The sequence below is a fragment of the Antedon mediterranea genome, chromosome 8, assembly GCF_964355755.1.
Source record: "Antedon mediterranea chromosome 8, ecAntMedi1.1, whole genome shotgun sequence".
Classification (NCBI taxonomy): domain Eukaryota; kingdom Metazoa; phylum Echinodermata; class Crinoidea; order Comatulida; family Antedonidae; genus Antedon; species Antedon mediterranea.
Window position 1 is genome coordinate 27,335,320 of NC_092677.1, and position 24,690 is coordinate 27,360,009.

Below are 24,690 nucleotides of genomic sequence, written 5' to 3' on the forward strand. Positions count from 1 at the left end.
AGTCAACTCTCCCCATACCAGACTCTCTGAAAACCGGAAACTCTCCCAAAACCAGACTTTTCTTAATGTCCAAAAGGTCCCAAATTCATTATTACCATTAAAAACACATTCTGAAGACCAGACTTTCCAGAAAACCATACATATTTGGCCAGTTCAAAGGTGTCTGATATTGAGAGAGTTGACTGTATACAGTTCATATTATTCTTTAGTAATTAGACAAAAAGAATATAATTAGTTTAATTAATTAAAACAATTGTAAACAAACCAATTGGATTACTAACTTATGAGTCCTACGAACCGGATGAACATTTACGACGTAATTAGTGGTTTTTTGTTTTTGTTTACCTTACTGTATCCTTAATGCAATTTTTCTTAGGTAAGCATAGAATTGATTAGAATCAATTATTATTAACTTGTTGTTATGGAAACAACAACAAACAATATTTTAAAGAGCATTTTTATCAAATTTGTGCCAGTATCGTATCATTTTGGTTTGCTATAATTACCAATTAATTATAATTAATCATTTTTTATAATTATAATTAATTATATCATTTTTATATTAAAATTTGATTGATTTTATTTATCTTGCTTTATTGTCCCACCCGGTTTACTAGTTCATTTATTAATGGCTCTAAAAATGTTTTTTAAAACATACATTTTGTATTACAATTAATGTAATTTGTATATTAATCTGAATAATGCAGTAGACCTCTATAAAAAAGAAACCTTCAGCATCTAACAGTCGTAGTGTAGTAGTAAGTTTACCCTTTATAAAACTATTCCCTGAATAGCAGTGTCCTAAAGGAGATGTACTACTGTAATCACTATGTCTCTCTGACAGACAATAATAATACTACTTACTTAATTACTTACTTAGTCTCAAACTTATATAACTAGATTCTTTCATAACTTCCTATCTGCCAATAATAATACTGTACTTTAAAAGAACAATTATTCATTTTCCACTTCTGCCAACAAATTAGAAATGATTACTTAAAAAAATCTTGATTTTTTACAATATATTATTAAATATTATATCTATCGTATTAAATGTATACACTGTTAAAAATATAATTTATAGTTTTGACTTTTAATTAAGTTTTAATTATTAAGTCTACCTCTCATAATATTACATGTTTTCTTTAAATTGATAATTAATATCTCATTATAATTGTTGATATAGTTTTATGACCTCAGAACATGATTTTATTGGAAGTACAATAAATATAGTGCACAATATAACTTCAAGACTCTTTTATATGCCCCTCAATTTAATTAATATTTATATTCTCTAATTATAGGTTTATTATAGACCCTACTGATGACAGTTAGAGTGTGAGAAAAATTACTAAATCAAAATTTTGATTTTTAATATTAAAATGTACCTGATACTGAATTTATGAATATTAAATCCACCTTATAAATATTCATAAGGAAGATCCTAGGATTTTTTGTTACAGCGCCCTCTACAGCTGTAAAAGTTTTTGATGGGATAATCAGGCCCTACAGGCAGGTTTTTCCTGAAAAAAGTAAGTTTTGGACTAATTTTCAAACGTTCTATTCATAATTACTGCTATATACATGTTTATTTGGTTATAAAATAAACAAAAATGAATATTAAATGTAATTTTATTTGAGTTTTCTGGTTGGCTAGGCCTAGCCTATTCCCAATCCAGGCTGTGTAGGCCTAGCCCTAGCCTAGTGGCAGCGAATACCCGTGGCAGCAGGTGTGCATCATGAGGAGAGGATGGATAAGATACACCATGCTTGAATAATATATAAGGAGCAGGAAAACTACAGAAGGCGCTCGTCATGAAAACTAATAGGTTTTTTCTTTACATATTCCGTATATAGTCTTAATTAGGAAAATGGTTCATCAATCATATACTGGAAAAATGGAAATAAAGCCAAGCCATGTGGAATATACCAGATTGTTTTCATAGTAAACATAGAGTGGCAGAGCAAAGCATAATTCCATTGGCTGGGACTCATCTCCCTGCCTAACATCGTGCTCCCAGTTTTGATATAGGGTTTTTTTTTTTAATATAAAATTGCTCAAAACACAAACAAATTTAGAAATTTGACATGCTGTTCAACCATCTGTGGTCATAATTCATTGATTTTTTTTCAAAAAAACTCACATGCAGTAGCTAGCCACCACGGCATCTCTCCTGGTCTCAATGATAAGTAGAGGGCAGTCTTCACGTAAAAAATAATAACTCCTTTTTTTTACCTAAGATGTTGGCATGCAGTTAGACATACTGTATGGGCAGAGGAAGGTTGAAAACCAGACATGTGGGTGGGTGGGGTGTATATATGTTTAGCAATTCAATTCACAATTTATCCCAATCCCCCATCATCTGTATGACCATTTCCAGACTATTTCACAGTAGATTGCATATCTAATGAAATTTTACATTTACACTGAAAACCCATTAAAACTATCCTATTATAAATTCTCAAATACCGTTGTTCAAATATAACGGCCTTATAATATTGATTGCTTTGAAGCTGGCGTTGCATTTTCCAGGTTAATTAAAAAAATGATATTACATAACACGCAATTGTCTAGGTAATCCACCAATCAGACGCTTTGTTTTCAGTCCTTGAGTAGATGCATCTCTTATGTTCAGCTCTATTATTGTAGATTGAATTGTGAGATTAAAGCATCTCTAATAATGACATAGTGTAACACAATTTCAACTCTAATACGCATTTGTTATTTTCTCCAGTTATATATTTTGTTTTCTTGCGAGAAACTACAGAATGGATTATAATTTATCATGCTTAAACTAAACCTCATTGGATTTTATGGTATAAAGTAGAAAGATACAACCCCAAATTAGGATGGCTATCTGTGACAGTGGCTGTTTGTGTACTAATACACCGGGTACCCCCCCCCCCCTCCCCCTACTCATCTCGAAAGATGTACTAGGTTCTTTAAAATGCACATGAGCTACTGTAGATGTGTAAACTGGACCTACAGTTTATTATAGTCCTTATACCAGAAGATTTGTTCTACCACCAGAACTACGGAGTGAGTGAGCCTTGAACCCTTGCCGATATTATGGCTATGTATTTAGGTTCCACTGTCTTAACTGCTCGGTAACTAACTTGCCACAGAATATCTGCATATTGCATTACGCATCTTTTCCGATTGTGACAGCATTGTCAATAATCTCAAATATTATGTTTACTTTTCTTACATCGTTAGACTAACACAGAATAAAGTGCAAACATTTTGTGCTAACAAAACACATCAAGCAGTATTAGCCTGATGGTTACCAGTTGGTGACGAGATGCTATGCGTTTACTCTGATGATATTTATACAGGCACAACGCCTGGAAGCAAACTAGCTGGGTCCTTGCACCACAAAATATGAATAATTTATTTATTTCTAGCATGTGATATTATCATTTCGTCTGTTGGTGTCATTTGCACATTTTAATTATGTTTTTTATAGAATTAATTAATTAAATTAATTGAGATGAAAATATGGAAGATTAATATTAGCATGGTTGAGATGAAGTGAAGAAGATTTAGTTAAATTGAATTGTAATATTTTATAATCTTGTTTATTCCATGACCTACCTTCTCTGTGATCCATAATATGCAATATTCTTGAATTTGTTTATGAATAAAATTATGAATAACGAAGGAGGGGTTTGATAGATATTAATTGAGTTCTTCACTAAAGACACTTGTGGTTTAGTTAATAATAAAATAATAACTATATACTTTGATATAAAACAAAACTAGAAAAATACCATTAATATAAAAATTTGATAAACAAAACAAAAAGATTGTTATATAAAAAGAAACAAATATAGTGCCTAGTGGATGTCGAGGTGTGAGGTAATGATTGTTAGTTATCATATTTAAGTAAAAATGACAATAATATTATCTCAACTCCCTGACGCAAAACTACAATTACAATCCTGTTGGTGCAGTACCCGCTGCTTACTTGGGCTCGAATCTAACCACTAGCCATCGGCGCAAGCTCGGTGGTCTAGAGGTATGAACGCCAGGCTAGTGATCTGGAGGTCGTGGGTTCGAGTCCCACCCGAGAACTACTTGCGAATTTTTTTGCAAGTATTCTCAAATGTACTTAGTATAAAGTACAAATTGCGTCAGAGTAGGGCAAAACATCTAATTACTCAACTCCCTGACGCAAAACTACAATTACAATAATATTATCGTATCCTATAACACATTATGTACTGTAAGTAGTATGGTAAACTGAAAATAGCCAAAAAAAGATGTTTGTCATAAATTCTGAATAATGTTGTAAACAATCAAGGACTTAATTAGATTTTAACGTGAATTATTTGCCAGAAGCCAGGATTGGATGCCAAGTAATCCTTTTATCCAGATTATGTCTGGTAATAAGGCCAATACCGATTAGAAATCTCTTGATTTAATTTATCATTCTAGATATGCCAAATAATTGTAATAAAGAGGCTTTATAATCACTATCATGACATCATAATGTTGTTTAAATGGTTTAGAGTGTAATTATTTATCGTTTTATTTGAAAATGTATTTATTTTATTTCCAAATAAAAACTTAATCAAATAAAGTATAACAAAAACCTGCAAGTTTGAAAAACATAACAAAACCTTAGACAGAGCTTAAACTTGGGTTCTTCTGATGCCCCATTATTACGATAATAAAATAATTTGCGCCGTATCCAATATATTTATGCGTACAGTAGTAGTAAAATTATTAAAACGATAATATTGTAGCGAGAATGATGTTCTCTAAAAAATTAAAACTATTTTTTTTACATTTTCAAATAAAGTTAAAGATTATGTTTAAAACTAAATGAAATCACTGCTGTATTTATTATATATTTATATTATTATTATATATATTTATATTATTATTATATATATTTATATTATTATATATCGGAAATAAAATGTCCTTAGTAACAAGATGCTGTGTTTGTATACCACATAAATTTTAATTTTAATTTTCATTTTGAGATATCCTGTGTTTAGAATATGAAATTAGTATGCTAAAAAATGTAAACAAAAAATATTGATGTCACCTGATCCAATTCCATATTTAAATGACAATGGGTATTGTTCCCACATCCTGTTAATCTATTTAAGGATATAAAATATAACCTTGAACTACCCCTTGACCTGAATGGAATAATCCAACTATCATACCATCAATCACTAAAACGGAAGCAACCTATTAACTTACCTGTACTGAAATGGTATAGACCGCCTCAATAATTTTACCATCCTTGCATGTGTGTTATATGTAACGTGTACAGTGTTTAGACACAGTGAGTTCATACAAGTTTGATATATTTTAATATTTGTACATTCAGATTGTAATTCCTTGGACACTATATCTGCACGTCGTCACCGCCGCCGCCACTTCTCTTACTGTTAAACATGTGAGTAGAATTTTTGATTTGATATTTAAATTTGCAATTAGCCATGTGCTGTGGAATATGCCCCACCTACCTACACTACTACCTACAATTTATTTTAAATAGCATTATGAATATGATTTTATTTAATTATATGAGTTATTATTCATTATCTTGCTTTGCTTATTTATCGTCTGTTGCGTCAGTTATTGCTATCATAATTATTTTCCTTGGGAAATCAAATAATTAACATCTAATAATATTATTTTAATATTTATTTTTCTACTATAAAACTAAAGAGTTGTTATAACAGCCATAAAAATCTTCTTTGCTATAATTTTTTTCTAAATTATGTAATAAAGTATCTGTTACAGTACTAATTCTATTATTTTAATTTATGCGCAATGGATCATTTCCTTTCCTCGTTATCAATAGTACCTGGAGCTTCTTCAGTTTGTTAATTTATGTTTATTGTTTATATTCTTCATCTGTTCACTCATTTGTTCTCTACATCCTTTAGCTTCATTTCAACTGCTCGTTAAGCGCTAACGATATCGAGGCCATTAGGGTGATTTCACTCAGTTCAGTGCTCAACTGTTCTCTGCTTATATCTTCCATTAAGAGTTGTTTATAAAAGAAAAAAGCAATAGTTAATTGTTGATAATATAAAAACTGAGTGGAGCTAAGCTAATAGTTTATCCATTGCTTCTGGTGGTAAACAAACAAAATGAGATTTGACATTTGTTCTATGTTAGATACCTTGGATACTGTACAGTAGGCATTAGTACACTTTATCATTTTCCTAGTATCTAGATTAATAATTGCAGCTTTCTACTAATATCTTAATTAATATAAAATAATAATTTTTAAATAGTGAAATACATAATTTAGTGATTTTAACAAATACTGTCCTGAACCTTAATGTTATAGCAATTATTACATGGTGTAAATTCAAGATTTTGTTTAAATAATTAAATTCTTAATATTCATATTGTTTTTTACGCAATTTGTTTTAATAGAATATTTGGCATGACGCGATAGGTCGCTATTATAAATGTCGTGAATTGTACTTGGTTTTATGCGCAGGGCTTTAGAGCCACTATAAAAGCTTTTAGAGACGTCGTCAAGATACATAATCTAATAGACAATCTAAGTATTAAAGATTGTGCAATGGACAGGTTGAAGTGGACGCGTTGTTACATCATGACAAATTACGAGTAGAATCATTGTTCTTCTCATAAATGACAGAATCATCAATGGTATAAGTATTTTTAAAGATGTATTGTTTCCCAAAAACATGAAAGATTACTGAAATCCGACTTTTGATATGCCATTTTGCAGTTTTGATAAAGTTATTCATTCATTATTCTGTAGAAAAAAAGAAAAACAATAATTTCACTTCTAAAAAGACAAAATAAATGGTTAAATATTATTATTAAATTTCAATAAAAATTCAGACAGACAATTTGACTGGCTTTAAAGGGTTTTTCAGGTAAATCATTTTTTTGTTTGATCTGTGCACACCATGCTTAACTCCTGTGTTGGCGTTCCAGTAAACCTAAGAATGTTGCTAGTTGATGTAATGTCGGGTGTATTAGAATCCTCCCGTACTGTAGGTGGACATCGTTCTTGTAAACCTTAGAGTCCTCCCGTACTGTAGGTGGACATCGTTCTTGTAAACTCAAAATCTTTCATCTTCTGCTTTTAATCTTTTTTTAAATGATACCAATTAACATTCTGGTTTTCATTAAAGCAGGTGTTCAACATCTTTAAAATATTATGTATGATATAAATCATATAATCATCTCTCTACAAAGTAAGCCTGCATTTCATTCTATGCTTATTTATGATATCTGGTAGTAATATGATAATATGATAAACTTGCCAATGCTGGTGTGATGTTTATAAATTAGCAGTCACTTCATCCTCTCAACTCATTTCATGTAGATTATGTTTAATGTTGTATCATATACAGAGTGTGAAACATGCCAGTAACTAGGCGAGAAGGGAGCACATGATAGATAACCAATGTTGTACCTTTATTGTCACACATTGCCATGGTGAAATAGCTTCTTGTGTCACATTATTTCTCAAAATGGTGTTATTTATTGACAGGTTTTGTTAGATTTATATATATTTTTTTCAGAAATGTATTGAAGTTTACAGAAGTAATAAACTTATGACCACAATCTATACCTGTATTATCATCATTATCAATATCATCATTATCATTATCAATATATCATCATTATCATTACCAATATCATTATTATCAATATTATCAATATCATCATTACCAATATCATCAACAATATCAATATCATCATTATCATTACCAATATCATCATTATCATTACCAATATCATTATTATCAATATCATCATTATCAATATCATCATTATCAATATTATCATTATCAATATCATCATTACCAATATCATCATCATTATCAATATCATCATTATCAATATCATCATTACCAATATCATCATCATTATCAATATCATCATTATCAATATCATCATTACCAATATCATCATCATTATCAATATCATCATTATCAATATCATCATTATCATTATCAATATATCATCATTATCAATATCATTATTATCAATATCATCATTATCAATATTATCAATATCATCATTACCAATATCATCATCAATATCATCATTATCATTACCAATATCATCATTATCAATATCATTATTATCAATATCATTATTATCAATATCATCATTATCAATATCATCATTATCAATATCATCATTACCAATATCATCATTACCAATATCATCATCATTATCAATATCATCATTATCAATATCATCATTACCAATATCATCATCATTATCAATATCATCATTATCAATATATCATCATCATTATCAATATCATCATTATCAATATCATCATTATCACTATCATCATTACCAATATCATCATCATTATCAATATCATCATTATCAATATCATCATTATCAATATCATCATTACCAATATCATCATCAATATCATCATTATCAATATCATCATTATCAATATCCTCATTATCAATATCATCATCATTATCAATATCATCATTATCAATATCATCATTATCACTATCATCATTACCAATATCATCATCATTATCAATATCATCATTATCAATATCATCATTATCACTATCATCATTACCAATATCATCATCATTATCAATATCATCATTATCAATATCATCATTATCAATATCATCATTATCAATATCATCATTACCAATATCATCATCAATATCATCATTATCAATATCATCATTATCAATATCATCATTATCAATATCCTCATTATCAATATCATCATCATTATCAATATCATCATTATCAATATCATCATTACTAATATCATCATCATTATCAATATCATCATCATCAATATCATCATTATCAATATCATCATCATCAATATCATCATCATCAATATCATCACCACTGTCCTCATTCTTTATCATTTTTATCTTTAATTTCTTATTAATAGAAGTATCAACATTGATATTACTTTTCTTTTACTTTTACTCTGGATGGATCTTCGCTCAAGAAGCGTGCCATTGTTTCAAAACTGTAGCTTCCAAATAAATTTAATACAATTATTATTATTCTTTTTTTTTTATCATTATTTTGAAATTATTATCATAAATATTAAATCAATCATTATGATATTTAAAAAAAATTTTTTATCTAAAAATAATGACAAATTTCCCTGAAAATCTAAACTGCTTTAGAAAGAAATAGAGAACAAAAATATTAATTTTCTATCTATTCTGCCAAAAGCATTATACAAAAAAAAACTTGAATGGTAGGCTATACTGTGCATTTTCTCGTTACCATGATGATGATGCATTTTTTAAGAATGTTTAACGTTGCTAAGAACGCATCCGGTTTGTTTTATTACACCGTATAACATTTGTAATTTAAAACTTGCAAAGAGAAATCCATATTTAATAATCATAATAATTTATATGCCATGCAGTAATAACAACGATGTTGAAATGGATTAGTCTCTTTCCCATGAAACATTTTTCTTTCAAACACATACAACATATGTTATTTATAGTTTAGTTGGAGCAAGATGTTTTGGTGGTGAGTGGTAGTATTTTATTTAGGTTTTTTTATGCTGCCATATAGCTACATAGGATAATTCTGTAAATAATGGCGCATCTCTGTTTCTCCGCTTTTATGCTCAAACATGTGTGCCTTAAATTTCTACAGTATTTTTGGCCTATTGTATGCCTATTTGCTGGAGGGAGGCTTATACTTCATTCAATGTATCATGTCTGTTGTACACCTTTGGATCCTTGCCCAGGGAATATCACAAATCTAGCAGTAAACTGATATTACTAATCTTGTAAATAGCCCATCTAAATCCACTTGAGGATTTCCACATGGAACAATCCATTTCTGCTAATGGGGGTGTAAATCCTAACTTATACATTTCTTACTAATTTATGTGGTTATACACAATAAAAAAAAACTATTTAAACTAAAAATATGATCTTAGTTAATATCCAAAAAGATAATCAAAATGTCAAAGGTCAAGCAATCATCTAATTTCCAGCATACCTTATGTTAAAATATGCAATAAGAATTTCTTAAGTGCTCAATTGGAAACTAATTGATTGTATCAATATGTTGTTTTTAATGCAGTGCTCATCATTATTATCAACTATTTTTAGCTTTCATCAGCCAGCATTCCTTCATAATCAGGTACTGGTAGTAGTATAACGATAATATTTCATACATATTCAGCAGCATTAGGCACCAACAAGAATGTATTACAGAGACAAACCAAAAATCATTGCGAACAATTATTTATCCCATCTCCTGTTGGACGGATTCCAATCAAGCAAAGAGCGTAATACATTTGAAACACACACAAATGTACCAAATATTTTATTCATTTCATTTCATTTATTTTTTTATTCATTTCATTTATTTCAATATCATTATCGCAGCCTTAGCTGAATTACAAAGATATTTACATTTGTTCAATATTAAAATTTGTAAAAAAGTATAAAACCAATGATAAAAAAATATAAAAAAGGAGGAAATTTACACTAGAAATACAATACAGGAACATTCAAAAAGTTTAGCTTAAAATATTAAAATAGAAAAAAAAACACCTAAAAGCATGCATGTAGCATAATCCCATGCTCGAGTACCACCCTAGGATTTTATGCTAAATTTGAGCACAACTCCTCCACTCCTGAGGACAATCAAAGCATATTGTGAAACTCAACAGTTCTTTTCAGAACATGTGGTGTACCGCAAACTTTATATCAACATTTGATTTCGCCATGCAAACCTTCAAACAATTATTATTGTATTATATATAGAATGCAATCCAATTATAATCCCACCCCCAAATATCCCAGCCATTTGAGCTCGGTTATAACATGGAGCAACAAAAATTTGCTTCATGGTTACAATAATAGAAAATACAAACTTATCTTGATAATAGCCTGAATCAATTTAAGTTGACTTAAATTTAAAATGACAACTTAAACAACTTAAACAAAAGATGTGACAGTCTTTATAAATGTACAATTAGAAAAGACTTAAGCCAAGTATCCTACACATCAGTAATTTCAACCACAGATTTACAATAGATCGTGCTTATACTAATAAAAGCTACATGAATAATTGATGGTCACTCAATGGTCAAATGAAACAGATGGTTAGTGGACAGTAAAGCTGAGGATTTTAAGTCTAGACTTAAATTCAGACAAAAAACTTCAAAGAGAACATGCCTATCAATGATTTTTTTTTCTTCATATCGATACATTTCTAAAATAATCAAAGACAACTATAATTTAGACTTCACTTTACTACTTCAAAGCTTGATATATTAGAATGCTCATTTCAATTCTACTGTAAACATGTTTATTTTGTTAGTAGACGGAGAATAATGAAATAAACCTCTTAAGCTTTGTGGTAATTAAAAACATTAAAATATTGTGTCATCTTTTTTTTTAACCTAACGAGAAATACAGTAACATATAAAACTGACTCCAAATAACGAGAGGCAAGCCATGATTCAACGTTTGATCTTTTTGATCATCGGTATCAAGAAAACAAACCCAAAAATATTAATCAAAGTAATTTCTCAAAATGTACTTTGTAGTGCTATATGATTTACTGTAGCTCTTATTAGAGATTGTATTTTATGTAGAGAGCCATATTGTACTCATAGCCATGTTGACATTGCTTGGCTGTCATCTAGTTGACTCTCTTCAATAGTATTTCGGATTCTATCCGATGATAAAAGCACAAAATGCAAATATTGACAGCAGTTTCTACTTCATCTTCTTCAAATTTGAAGTTTTTCGTTCAACTATTGATCTAGTGTATTATTCCTACTGTAACAAATGTGTTTGCGCAGCTGAGCAATTTTTAAAATTATTTTTTATGGAAGTGATAGCTGCAGGCATGAAATATAGGTACAATCGGTCTTCATTAACATAGTATAGGTATATCGGTTATCGTTAACATAGTATAGGTATATCGGTTATCATTAACATAGTATAGGTATATCGGTTATCGTTAACATAGTATAGGTATATCGGTTATCGTTAACATAGTATAGGTATATCGGTTATCATTAACATAGTATAGGTATATTGGTTATCGTTAACATAGTATAGGTATATCGGTTATCGTTAACATAGTATAGGTATATCAGTTATCGTTAACATAATTAGTGTATATTTATCATTGTTAAAACATTCTTAATTTAATTACTTTCATCAGGATCGTGCGTTTGCTTTTTAAATTCGTAATAAATTCCACAAAGTACTATGTGTGGAGAAGACATCATGTTCCAACGAGTTCTAAGATTTGAACGTCAACAATTTGTAATAAACATACATCATACATCATACAGTTCTATCCAAACAAACAATTCTAAACTATCTATTATTATTTAAAAATCGAAAAAAGTCAGGTCCATTCTATAGTCGCCACAAATTGACTTCTTTATCAGTACTTCTGTGAATAGATGATTAGGTGGGAACATGAACGCTGGTTTATCATTCCCAGTACTGTTTTGATCGTATGATTATTCGGGAAAACACCTTACAATGTTAAATTATATTATATACTGGTACTTGTTTTCGTGTATAAAATTTGTTTTGAAAGCTGCTATTGTTTATTTGTATTATTTACTAAAGCTGTGAAAAATATAATTTATATTGATCAAAAGTGTGACTCATCATAAAAGAGAATTCTGTAAATTAATCACGATATATGCTCTTAGAATTCATGAAAGTGTTGGTAGGAAGAAATATAAATATTTGTTGTGCTTTAAATTTATGATGGTAAACTAAATTAATTAAAATTATCAAAGTGTTTCGAAGGTAAATTGTTTTCCGAGATTAATCAGCATATAATACTGGAATATTTCCAAAGCAATTTAAACTCATAACCCCAAGGCTGTATTTCCAATTCAAAGTCAATTTCATACTGAAAAGAGAATTTAAATTAGACCGATCATCCAACAACGACAAGATTTCGGTCAGATTATAACGTGTTTGGGTCGATACTAGTACCACCTGGGTTCAAAACCGTGAAATCTCACAACATTATGGAAGCGAAAGTGTGGAATAGTATTCCACGGATAAGTGCTCACTCATGCGGAACCTTTACATCCCATTCATAAATAGCGTTGCATGAATTGTTAACCTTTCACCTCTATCTGTTATGTGCTTTTATCTGTTTTATACCATCTGCGTTGTTTGTATTAGTGTCCAGTTGGTGTGAAAATCGTTCACCTGTGATTCAAAACTGTTGAATTATTGCTAGCTAATGTATTGTAAATGATATACATTTGGTCCCATATTAAATTGAACGAATATATTCTAATTCTGGTTGAAGATGGATCGTGATACATTGATATAACAACCCCACCCTATAAATAACATAGTACCCTCCAAAAGAAACTCAGTAATTTTTACTGGAAAAAAAACCTTTTTCACTGTTGATTTTCTGTTTCTTTTTATTATCCAGGAACAGGTTTTAATTGACATTTATTATAAAAAATTTGTTATGGTACGTTATTAAACGTTTATTATACCAGTATAAGAACACATATTGAGAAAAAGCAGGTTGTGATCACTATAATTAAGGAAAACATCCAATAACACGAAAGGTTACACGGAGTCATTACAAAAAAGTGGAAGGAAAATAACAATAAAATGCCAGTCTTGTATTAAACTAAAGAAAAAACATTAATCCTGAAAAACAGTGACGATTAGAGAGAAGACGAGAAAATATGAGAGAGTTAAAAAAAATTACTGTAGATCCAATCTCATTCTTTATCATTAAACCAATAACATCATCAATATTGAAATGTAAAATTATAATAAGAACGTATAAAAAAAGGTGAAGTGTTCAACAAGGTTATTTACTATTATGTTGTGTATACAATGCTTCTATTGATTCATTCTAGCCATCTAGCACTGCAGGTCTTTAATGCACAAAATGTACATGTTTAAACTGTCATCACAACAATGTGCTCAAGGAACATATCATGATTTAAGCCATCCCTTGTAGGCCTACAGAATACGTGATTACAATGTTAGTAATGTTTAAATAAAAATCATGGATAAAGCCTCTCTATCAGTATAATGATAACAGGATGCTGGCTGCTAGCTTCAAGTTTGTTCATATGGCTTTATTTAATACACAGTTCTATGATGGCATTGTGCAAACAACTTATAAAGTCATTTAAATAATAGTACACCATAACCTATGACCTACTCATACTCCATCTTTACTTCCACTTCATCGTTTTTCTTTTTTTTTTTCTGTCATCTCCTATTTAAATTAAATTTAAATTCTCCTTTCCTTTTATAATCAGTATATTTATTCAAAATTCACATACAAATTACATACATGGCAGCACATGGCTGAATTGCATATGTATTACATTATAAAAACTATTTAAACTAAAATCACTATCAACAATACATACATATATAAAAACGAATAAATTAGACTGCAGTTACCTCAAATAATACAAGCAAAAAAAAATAAAAAAGTTACAGTTTGTTCAAAAGTTCAACCATAAAAGGGACAGGACTAGTTTGGAAACGTTTTATTTTATTTTCTATGTTTCTTTTCTTCTTTCAGCTTTATTTTCTGAGAAATATTGTAAACTGTCCCTTAAATATTCTCATTAATGCACTATCTGTGTAATGTAATTTATTGTCGCTATTAGCTTGCTGTCTCTTGGACGACCGAACGGAAACATCTCCTCTTTCATATGTTAATGAAACTGATATTCCCGTTCAACTTGCTGCATAAGATAGCATACATACATTCATTTCAATGTCCTATAGTGTCTCTTGTTTGCTTAGCAATAGTATGCTGTAATTATTAATGTAAATGGTAGATATTAGTTGCTTGATAATGTACAGTATACTTTACTTTATACCACTTTGGTTTCATTGAAATATACAGATATTCATTTACTGGTCATTGTTTTCACTTTTTTCCTTTTGAATAGCAAAGCATTACATAAAATAGTCTACACAATAGAAGAGGCTTGCTGAGGAGGGTCAAGAGTATAGATATCCCACTATCATTGACGTAAATAGTGCACCCTCCGTTTTTTTATTATGTTCTAAAATATTTACATGAATTACTTTTCTTTTCATAGAACAAGGCAACAGATTGGTGCTGTTAGAAAAGAAAATGGCGGAAGGATTTCAGAAGTTTTTAAAGAATCTAGCAGAGAGCATTTCAGAAGAAGAATTGAAGTCTTTAGCTGGCGCTTGTCAAGACAGCATTCCAAACGACGAAAGACAGAAGTTTGACAAACATCAAGATCTCTTTAAATACTTGGAAAATGATGGAAAACTTGGTCCAGGTAAGGAAGTATGATCCCCATATAAGGGAGTATGATCCCCATATAAGGAAGTATAATCCCCATATAAGGGAGTATAATCCCCATAAAGGGGAGTTTAATCCAATCCACAAATCTTAATTACCATGCAAGCCAAATCTATATATAAATTTACGTAAGGGCAAAATTCGGTAAATCGCGCCTTACTTCTAGAATGTTTACTCGATGGTATATAAAGTTGGTTCGTACTTTCGATACTGATTTTACCCACCTGATGTAACCCTGTTTACTAATTAAATGGAGTTTGATAATTACTTATTGACAATTAAAACGAATTTAGGTTCAACGATTTGCCCCAAATAGGGGTGTTTTCCGATCGTGGTATACACTGTCCAATGCATGTCTATCTTGAAAAATACCCGCATACAATAATACGAGGATGCTTCGCATTTTCCTATCTCCTCCTACGATAATTGTTTTTAATGGCTGAAAACCGGTTGAACAGCTCGAGTACAGCATCATAATGTTGAAGACAGACCTATTTTCTTAAAAACATACTATTTTGATAGATTTAATATACATTTAAACAAATGTCTTGATTTCCGATGAATGGAACATTTCAATAATAACTCTTTGCTTTAACACAATTACCACCAGCTGTAGGTAAATTTATTGGCCCTTGGGGAATTAACCTAAAACCTATATATAGATATAGTATTGCAATACTTGGACATTACTGTAAATACGTATTAACATTTGTGGTCGCCATTGAATTTACTGTGAGTGTGGGTACTGTTAGATGTATAACACAATCATGTACAAATAAACGTATTACTGTGAGTGTGAGTAGGCCCTACTGTATAGAACGTACAATATACAAATAAACTGTAGTACTGACAGTTGCTTCTCAACGTTTGTATTAATTTACAAAGAATATAAACGTTGTAGTGGTACGTGTATCGTTACATGTACTATGCTATTTCAATCGACTATGACAGTGACAGTTTTAACAAAGTATTAAATCGCAAATGTGTTACTGTATCAAGTGGTATATTATTTATAGGCCTGTGAGTAGGCCCTACTGTTATATAAAACGTACAATATACAAATAAACTGTACTACTGACAGTTGCTTCTCAACGTTTGTATTAATTAATAATTACAAAGAATATAAACGTTGTAGTGGTACGTGTATCGTTACATGTACATGCTATTTCAATCGACTATGACAGTGACAGTTTTAACAAAGTATTAAATCGCAAATGTGTTACTGTATCAAGTGGTATATTATTTATAGGCATGTGAGTAGGCCCTACTGTTATATAAAACGTACAATATACAAATAAACTGTACTACTGACAGTTGCTTCTCAACGTTTGTATTAATTAATAATTACAAAGAATATAAACGTTGTAGTGGTACGTGTATCGTTACATGTACTATGCTATTTCAATGGACTATAACAGTGAACAGTTTTAACAAAGTATTAAATCGCAAATGTGTTACTGTATCAAGTGGTATATTATTTGCAGGCCTATCAAACATGAAAAACATATTTCGTTACTGAGTAGATAAAGAATATATTAAAACATTGTTCTTCTTTGTACCCATATCCTCTTCCCCATCCCTCAACCCTAATGTTACACACAAAACACAAATTGGGTTTGTTTAAATGAGTCCAAATAACAAATTTGGACTCATTTTGTGACAAGTTTCTCTTTCGGAAGTAATTCCCACTGTGCTAATTTCAATTTAATACATAAATCATCGTGTCTATTTATTCGTTTCTGTAAACGATAATAACTATTATCGTCCTGCAGTACGTACATTAAAAAAAAGCATTTTTTACGCTGATTATTACTGTGTATTCGAGAACCATCTGTGGGCACGACCTAGATGGTACGCGAGCGAAGCGAGCGTACCATCTAGTGTTTAAAAACTAATGTAAATGTGTCAACAATGTGATCTCCAAAAAGAATATTTAAATTAATAATAATTATTTGTTTTATTACATAAATTAAATATGAATGCTAATGAAACATATTCACAAAATTTTAAAATAAACATACTGTCTGTAGTAGTGATATTAGATCATGTTTAACTTTAAGAAACCATGTTTCCATCCTGTCATGTGATTGATGTTGCATAAAGTGTTGAAATGTTAAAAATGTTATTTTTAATTTAAAAAAAAGTAAAGCAATGATAAAAAAAACAAGATACTAAAATATTATTACGGTAGGTCAAATTTAAAGAGCAAAGCTGTGAATGGAATTAGGGCAAATTTTACTGCATAATAAAAACAGTTTTACTGCAGTAATCATGTAAAGTTAACTACGCCCCATCATGTAATACTACTATCAGTATCATTGCTAGCTAAACTATGATAATGACTGAGAATCTTTTTTTTATTTATCACAGAGTGGGGTTCCTAACAGACAACAGTTTTCTGTCACCATTAATGAATTGTTGTCGACAAACCTTCTGAGCTCAATCAAACCTTTTTTTTTATTTTGTGGTGCTATTTTATCTTACCCCTTTTCTGTACCCCTTTCACATATTGCCATTTATTTATCTTCCTGTGTTTTATATGTGTCGTAATTCTCTAATGCCCCATTTACTAATCAGCTACAAGTGATTAATTTAGTCAAGTTGTTGCATATTCATAAGCGGTTATGAATATTTAATGAGCATTGAATCCAAATGTGTCAATCTAACAAAAAACAATTTTGTAACTATATCCAGTCAATCAACTTTATATAGACAAAAAAAAACACAAATTGGAAAACAGTATAATATTGTTTTGGTAGCATCTGTCCTATATCATTTTAAGCTAGATGGAATAAACCATGGCATTTGTTTCATAGAGTATATACAGTATTCTACTCACTTGTTGTACTTAAAGCCCCATTCCCTACGTTTTTTAGATCTAATTTAAGATCACAAAGTATATTTAATGTAAAAATAATACTATATGGTCCTATTGCGATAACTTTTTTCGTCTTTAAACGGTTAAAAATGTGAAAAATAAGTCGATTCTAATAATTATAGCGGCCCGCTATAAATCCCAAAATGCATTGCGCGCGGATTGATATTTTTGTTTTTCACCTGTAATTCGCCCACTTTTCGATCGATCGTGAGGCCAAAACAAATGGAAAACTTCTAACTTTTCAGCAAAAATACCGGGTTTTCCCCAATTTGTATCAACGGAGTCTGGAAAAAATAGAAAGACAATTAATGCAGCAACTATACAACGTCAGGCTAGGTTTATAGCTAGCGTACGATGTTCGTACGTTACCGATGTTTACCAGCTAGGCCTACAAAACTAAGCCTAGCTAGGCTAGGCCTAAGACCGTCCACGAGAGGTCGATCGCCGCGAGTTACTTAGGTAGTGCATTGTTTCTCACTTTTTATCATAATTTACCATAAAACGTACATTTAAGACAAGGAATTACATGGTTTAATGTTTTTAAAGTGATATATATGTATTATTTTCCAAAAAACGTCCAAAATTGCAGGGAAGGGGTCTTTAAGGTATTTAAATTTTTATCAAAAACGACATTAAGCCGTTTTAACAACTAGTTCAATTATCATACATCAAATTTAGAAATATTAAAGATTTTTATTCGCGAATTGCTCATTCGGAGTTTAATATTTATTAAGATTCAAAAACCAATCTGGGATTTGATCATTTTTATCTTGTCTCCGAGAAACTCATCCATCAAATAAATTTACACTCAACTCTCTTTAGCAATACTGGACACTTTTTGTCTGGCCTGATATGTCTTGTTTTCTGGAAAGTCTTATTCTGATGGTGTTTTGAAAGGTAAAAAAGAACTTGAAACCTCTTTAGGACATTAGGGAGATTGAGGTGATTCAACATGTGATAAAAAATGTATTTCAAATATAAAATTGACAAAAGAATGCTCAATATTTTATCAAATATAATTCAAAGCATTTATTATGATACAAGAAAATTAATAAATTAAAATAAAATACAGTGTAAATACTGGCACATAATGCTTGCCACCCTTCTATTTTTTTTATATTCAATTTTTTTTTATAATTTCTAATTATATGTTTCAGTGAAATTCTCCAATGAAACACCTGCTATCTCTTGGCAATACACCTTATTTCAAATCCTCTATTTTATTCATTTCATATTGATTTTTTTTCGTCGCTTTGGCATAACAAGAAAATTATTTATACATAATAGAATACATGAATGGGAATTTTGAATTTTGGAATCATCTACACATAATATTGATATATATTATAATCAACCATGAGAAAAAAGTACCATGCATCAACTATCTCAATACCAAACACCTGGGCATATTGTGTCTGGTTTTCTGAAGAGTCTGGTATTCTGAATGTGTTTTTAATGTGGGTAAACAAATTACTAGTGTATGGACCTTAAAAAAGATCATAGTTTCTGGTTTTGGGAGAGTTGAGTGTATTAAAAAATAGCATGATTGTGTGTTATGTGTCACTATGGTTTTGTATCTTATTTGCAACAAATTAAGTTGGTGACGGCAACAACAAACCAACATTAATGACAAATAATTGTTAAAATATTGATGGTGACAACATAATGTTGATAGCTAGTTCATAATGCTTGGATTTCAAAAAATAAACATACAATACTTTACATGGTTCAAGGCACTTATCTATCCTATCAAACAGGGAATAAAACAATATGAGGTACAGTACATATTATTTCACAACAAGGTTCCTATAGCAGGCAATGCTGGTCATATCACTCTAATGACGAAACGTGCCTGTAGTGAAATACAACAAGAAGAATCTTAGTTCAACTTGTGTTGTTTTTATTACTCTGCCTTTGTGTTTCAAGAACACAAACTAGACGATCTGAAAAAAATGTATGTAGGCTACAATTAATATAAGTATTTTTAACTGCCCCACATTCCAAAACGAAAACAAAATTAAGTTAATATTATTGATAAAAATGTGATTCGTGCATGAGCTAATCTCCTAACTGCATTCGGAACTACTTTTAAATCTGTAATGAGTCTATCGCTAGCATGAAATAAGCGCCACAGATTCAGCGGTTGAATTATGAGAAGACATGATGAAAGAATGAACCGCTCAAAGAAATTCTCTTTTTGATTTTTTTTAGTCATTTAATCCTAAGTTTAGTTGTATGATGTGGCCACATTATGAGGAGAATAAAGCATTAATGGACATAATAATGTCTCTGCTACATACCACTAATCTGTGTATGGTCATGTGTGCATGGCTTGTCCTCATTTTCAATGTAGTATAAAGTGTTATTTTATAGTCTACTATAATGCCCAGTCTTCTAAAACTTTGTGCCCAAAATAAGTAAATGTAAGCTTCTTCTTCCAGGCTGTTGTGCAGCAGGAATAGAATGGCATATTTTCTATGATACTAAACAGACACTTAATTACGGGAAAAAATAATATGTCCACTACATTTAAACATGAAAAACTACATCGAGGCAATTTGTAATTGGTTCTTGTGGACCTTGTCGATGTTTGTTTTGTCTTGTATTTATGTATTCCAGTCTGTTAATTGCGGGCTCCCTACTGTTAATTGCAAATTGAAATTGAAAAAAACAAAAATTTACTTAACTAAAAAATATATACATAAGATATACAAAACAAAATATACAATACCCATCAATGGATAGTAGAAATAGACATTCATTGTATTGGTCTTTAGAAGGTTTTACTAGGCCTACAGCAGTTCTTACTGCATTATTTTATTCTTTTATAGATAATTTATCATATCTGGAACATGCATTAGAAAAGATTTGTCGTCCAGATTTGGTAACTCAGGTGTTGGATTACAAAAAGACGACCACCTCAAACGAAGACAGCAACAAAACTATACGTGGACCCGCAAGAAAATATAAATGTAAGTATTTCATTTATTATTTAAGTCAAACACACTTTACATTGTAGGAGAAACAGTAATATAATTCCAAGAAAAACCAACGTCCAGGGTGGTTAGTTACAGTGCGAATGTTTCCATTCCCCATTAAAGTGACTCATCAAAGCAGATGAAATCGTACTCATTTGAGGTGAAAATAAATAATCAAGGCTGTTAACCTAAACTAAATAATTATTTTTTTAGCCCTTGATATAGAAACAGGAGACGTGGCTGAGGACATCATATCGGGGATCTCCAAGATAAAACTTGCACCGCCGCCGTTGGAGAGAAGAAAAACCAAAGAATAAAGTTTATTGTCGCATGTTTTCAGAGAGCAAAATGCAAATGAAGAAGGCCACAAGATATGGAAGAAGTGGATATTTGCCGAAAGACTTTTTTTATCGAGTCTTTTTTATATGATAAATTGGTGAATACATAAAGAAAAATCTTGATGGAGATGAAGACTTAACAAGCTTTAGATAAATTTATTGAAAAATTTATCAATATGTATATTTTGTTTGTTTGTCAACTGTCTGTGAAGCTGGGACATTGTAGTCGTTGTATCCTCGTTTTAAATGGATTATCATGAGAAGCATCTCATAGCGGCACATTGTTATTGTGGTGATTTTGTACAACAAAGCTGTTTGATATCCAACACATATCTCTTAAGCTGTTTCACTGAATTGTTAATCTGAAACTAGTTGAAATGTTATTCCAAAAACATGTGTAATTTTGTTTGCAGATTATTTAGGATTCCAATCTTTTATAAAGGATAAAATCTCAAAAATGATTTTATTAAAAAAAGGTGTATTTAAAAGAAAAATGTTAGACTTCATCTTGTTCATTGTAGACATTCCTAAATTTATAGCTTTCCATTAGAATATGGCATCTCATTAAAATATTTAATTGTTAGAAAATATAGTGTTTTCCAAAGTATATTATTTAGTACTAATGTTCCAATATTGAAATATAAAATACACATATTGGTTTGTCAGATTGTGCTTAGCACAGGTACAATGTAATGAGGTTTTTTAATTAATTATCAAATTATTCCCTGGTCCTTGGTCCAAATCCAATTTCTTGACTTTTTCTGACAGTCAATGCAGTCAACATTTTCTGTTAGGGTGCAATCCTGCTAAACACTAGGTAAAACATATCTACTTATTTGCTCATCAAAATACAGATAATATTCATAATTCATGTAATATGTGCATTTAATTACTGTAATTGTAAAGTATGTTTTTATCCAAAGATTTTTTTTTGCAATAATGTTTAATACACATATGCTGTGTGAGGCTGAATGTTGTACTTGCACTGAGGAATTATATGAGGTGGAATGTTGCTCTTGTCTATTGTGTTTATTAGTATATTTTAAAATGTATTAGTCAACCTAAACATGATTTATTTGTACCCAATGTGTAGTTGTAAATCATTGTGAGAACATTGGTTGTTTTATTCTAGATAATCTACATTGTATATTTTTTACATCTAAAATGTGATGCTGTTCCTATAGTCTTTCCTATTGCATCCCAGCAACGATTTTCTACATTTGGCCATGAAGTAATTGGGGAGCTTTCGAAACAGACGACGCAGCAGTGTGCAACGCGCTAAATAGCCCTGCGTTACCTCCCTCCAGGCAACGCCAAATTGCCTGTTCAGCGGTCTGTGGAAGTTTCTTCTACACTGTCGCGTCACATGCAGCGAAAGCTCACTATTGTCAGTTTTGGGACATCTTTTATTTCATTAAGGGATCATGAACTACTGCAGAGGCACTGCAGAAGAATCTATTGACATGAGGTTAAATTAGATTTGCTTATAATGTTGCTATTTGGTCATTTAGATCCTAAATGTTTTCAAAAGATTATATTATTCTAACAGAGGGGTTGCTTATCAATTTTTCTATCAAGTATTTCATGTTGTTAAATTTGATTTAGTTTGTAGAAAGACTTGTTTGTCTTCTGATGGCTTGTTGTCTTCTGATGACTTGTCGTCTTCTGATGACTTGTTGTCTTCTAATGACTTGTTTTCTTTTGATGACTTGTTGTCTTCTGATGACTTGTTGTCTTCTGATGACTTGTTGTCTTCTGATGACTTGTCTTCTGATGACTTGTTGTCTTCTGATGACTAGTTGTCTTCTGATGACTTGTTGTCTTCTGATGACTTGTTGTCTTCTAATGAATTGTTGTCTTCTGATGACTTGTTGTTTTCTGATGATATCTGCTGCTTCAAAAGGATCTGCACATAACAAATATTTTTAATTTGCATAATAATTAAGATTTTAGTCTTTATTATAAATATATTTGAAAGTTATGTAATAACTTGTAATTTTAAAAATTATATTCTTTGTTAAACAAATTTTAGATATATTTAAGAGTTTTATATATACTTCTCAATAGAATTAATTATGCTAATGTTTGCTATTATTTTATATTACTTTATACATTTTTTTTCAGTGTATTCAATATTTATTTAATGTACCTTAAGAAAATTCTACTTTACTTTAATATTTAACTTTTATTTAAACTAAGTTTTACAAATGTTAGGACCCAATGCAAGTAATTTGACCAATCACAAGAGACAGTTTGGATGATCTATCGCATGGTGATTGGTGAGTTGTTTAATTGTTAAACAGTATGTAACTGATGCATACAATATCTCCTGATTCCTAGTCTGTCATGTATGTATATAATGTCCAGTATTATACACAAATTCTAAATACAGTGTCACATAGTTTAAGTATATGGTGCCTGTATTTACTATTACTATTATTTACTTATGGCATATGATACAATTATCACATGTGATACATGTGACGCTGTATTTAATAGTGTATGATACAGGACAAATTATAGATACAGTACCGCGAATTGGTTCATTTTATGTGGATGTTCTTCTCACACTGATTTCATCATTATGTCAAAGGTCATTAGGCAATTCTATTGCTGCACTACAATTTTTTTTATCATGTTATCAAAGGTGCTTGGTTGATTTCTTGTCTTTCTGTTTAGTAGCATATAATTATTTTTACATATGTAATAAATTTGGCTACATAATAAAAGATAATATAGCTTCAACATAATTAATACTTTAAAACCTACCGTTGTCATGACAAAACATCTTATATAGTTATAGTGTCGAATACCATGCCATTTAAAAAAATAAAAATAAATAAATGGTTACAGCATAATCAACATGCGCAGAGTCGAATAATGGGTTCTGCGCATGCCAATTGTGCTATAGTAACCAGTTTTATCGAAAAATAAAAAGGTCGAAAATTGGCCATTTTTAAAAAAAATCCCTGTACAGTACAGGAAAATTTTCGAAAAATCGCCAATTTTCGACTTTTTTATTTGTTGACATAAATGGTTACTATAGCATAATAAACATGCGCAGAGTCGAATCCTTAATTGCCTAAGTCACACAGCTGACTTAGGCAGAAACACAACAAATATAGTACTGTATATTGATATAAGCAGTGAGTTAGGCAGAAAAACAAAACAAAA

The 24,690-nt window shown here is 30.3% G+C and overlaps 1 protein-coding gene and 1 non-coding gene across 3 annotated transcripts; both read left to right on the plus strand.

Annotated features, from left to right (window-relative positions):
* Positions 1–1,367: 1,367 nt before the first annotated feature.
* On the plus strand, positions 1,368–24,330 carry LOC140056798 (astrocytic phosphoprotein PEA-15-like). 2 transcript variants are annotated; one of them, XM_072102284.1, is made up of 5 exons: positions 1,368–1,532; positions 5,349–5,417; positions 15,090–15,299; positions 21,032–21,172; positions 21,392–24,330. In XM_072102284.1, the coding sequence occupies exons 3-5, from the start codon at positions 15,125–15,127 to the stop codon at positions 21,493–21,495; spliced, it is 420 nt and encodes a 139-aa protein (XP_071958385.1). In that variant the 5' UTR covers positions 1,368–1,532; positions 5,349–5,417; positions 15,090–15,124; the 3' UTR covers positions 21,496–24,330. The 2 variants fall into 2 exon arrangements, with proteins under 2 accessions (XP_071958385.1, XP_071958384.1); XM_072102283.1 differs by lacking the exon at positions 1,368–1,532 and having other exon boundaries at positions 5,239–5,417.
* Positions 4,003–4,077, plus strand: Trnat-agu (transfer RNA threonine (anticodon AGU)). Its single transcript has one exon. It is a non-coding gene; the product is annotated as a tRNA-Thr (tRNA).
* Positions 24,331–24,690: the final 360 nt, after the last annotated feature.

Excerpts from the sequence above, each read along its gene's own strand:
- LOC140056798 (XM_072102284.1), top strand. The coding sequence starts at position 15,125 with ATGGCGGAAGGATTTCAGAAGTTTTTAAAGAATCTAGCAGAGAGCATT. Across the intron at positions 15,300-21,031 it reads TGATGGAAAACTTGGTCCAG|ATAATTTATCATATCTGGAA; the intron begins GTAAGGAAGTAT and ends ATTCTTTTATAG. Across the intron at positions 21,173-21,391 it reads ACCCGCAAGAAAATATAAAT|CCCTTGATATAGAAACAGGA; the intron begins GTAAGTATTTCA and ends TTATTTTTTTAG.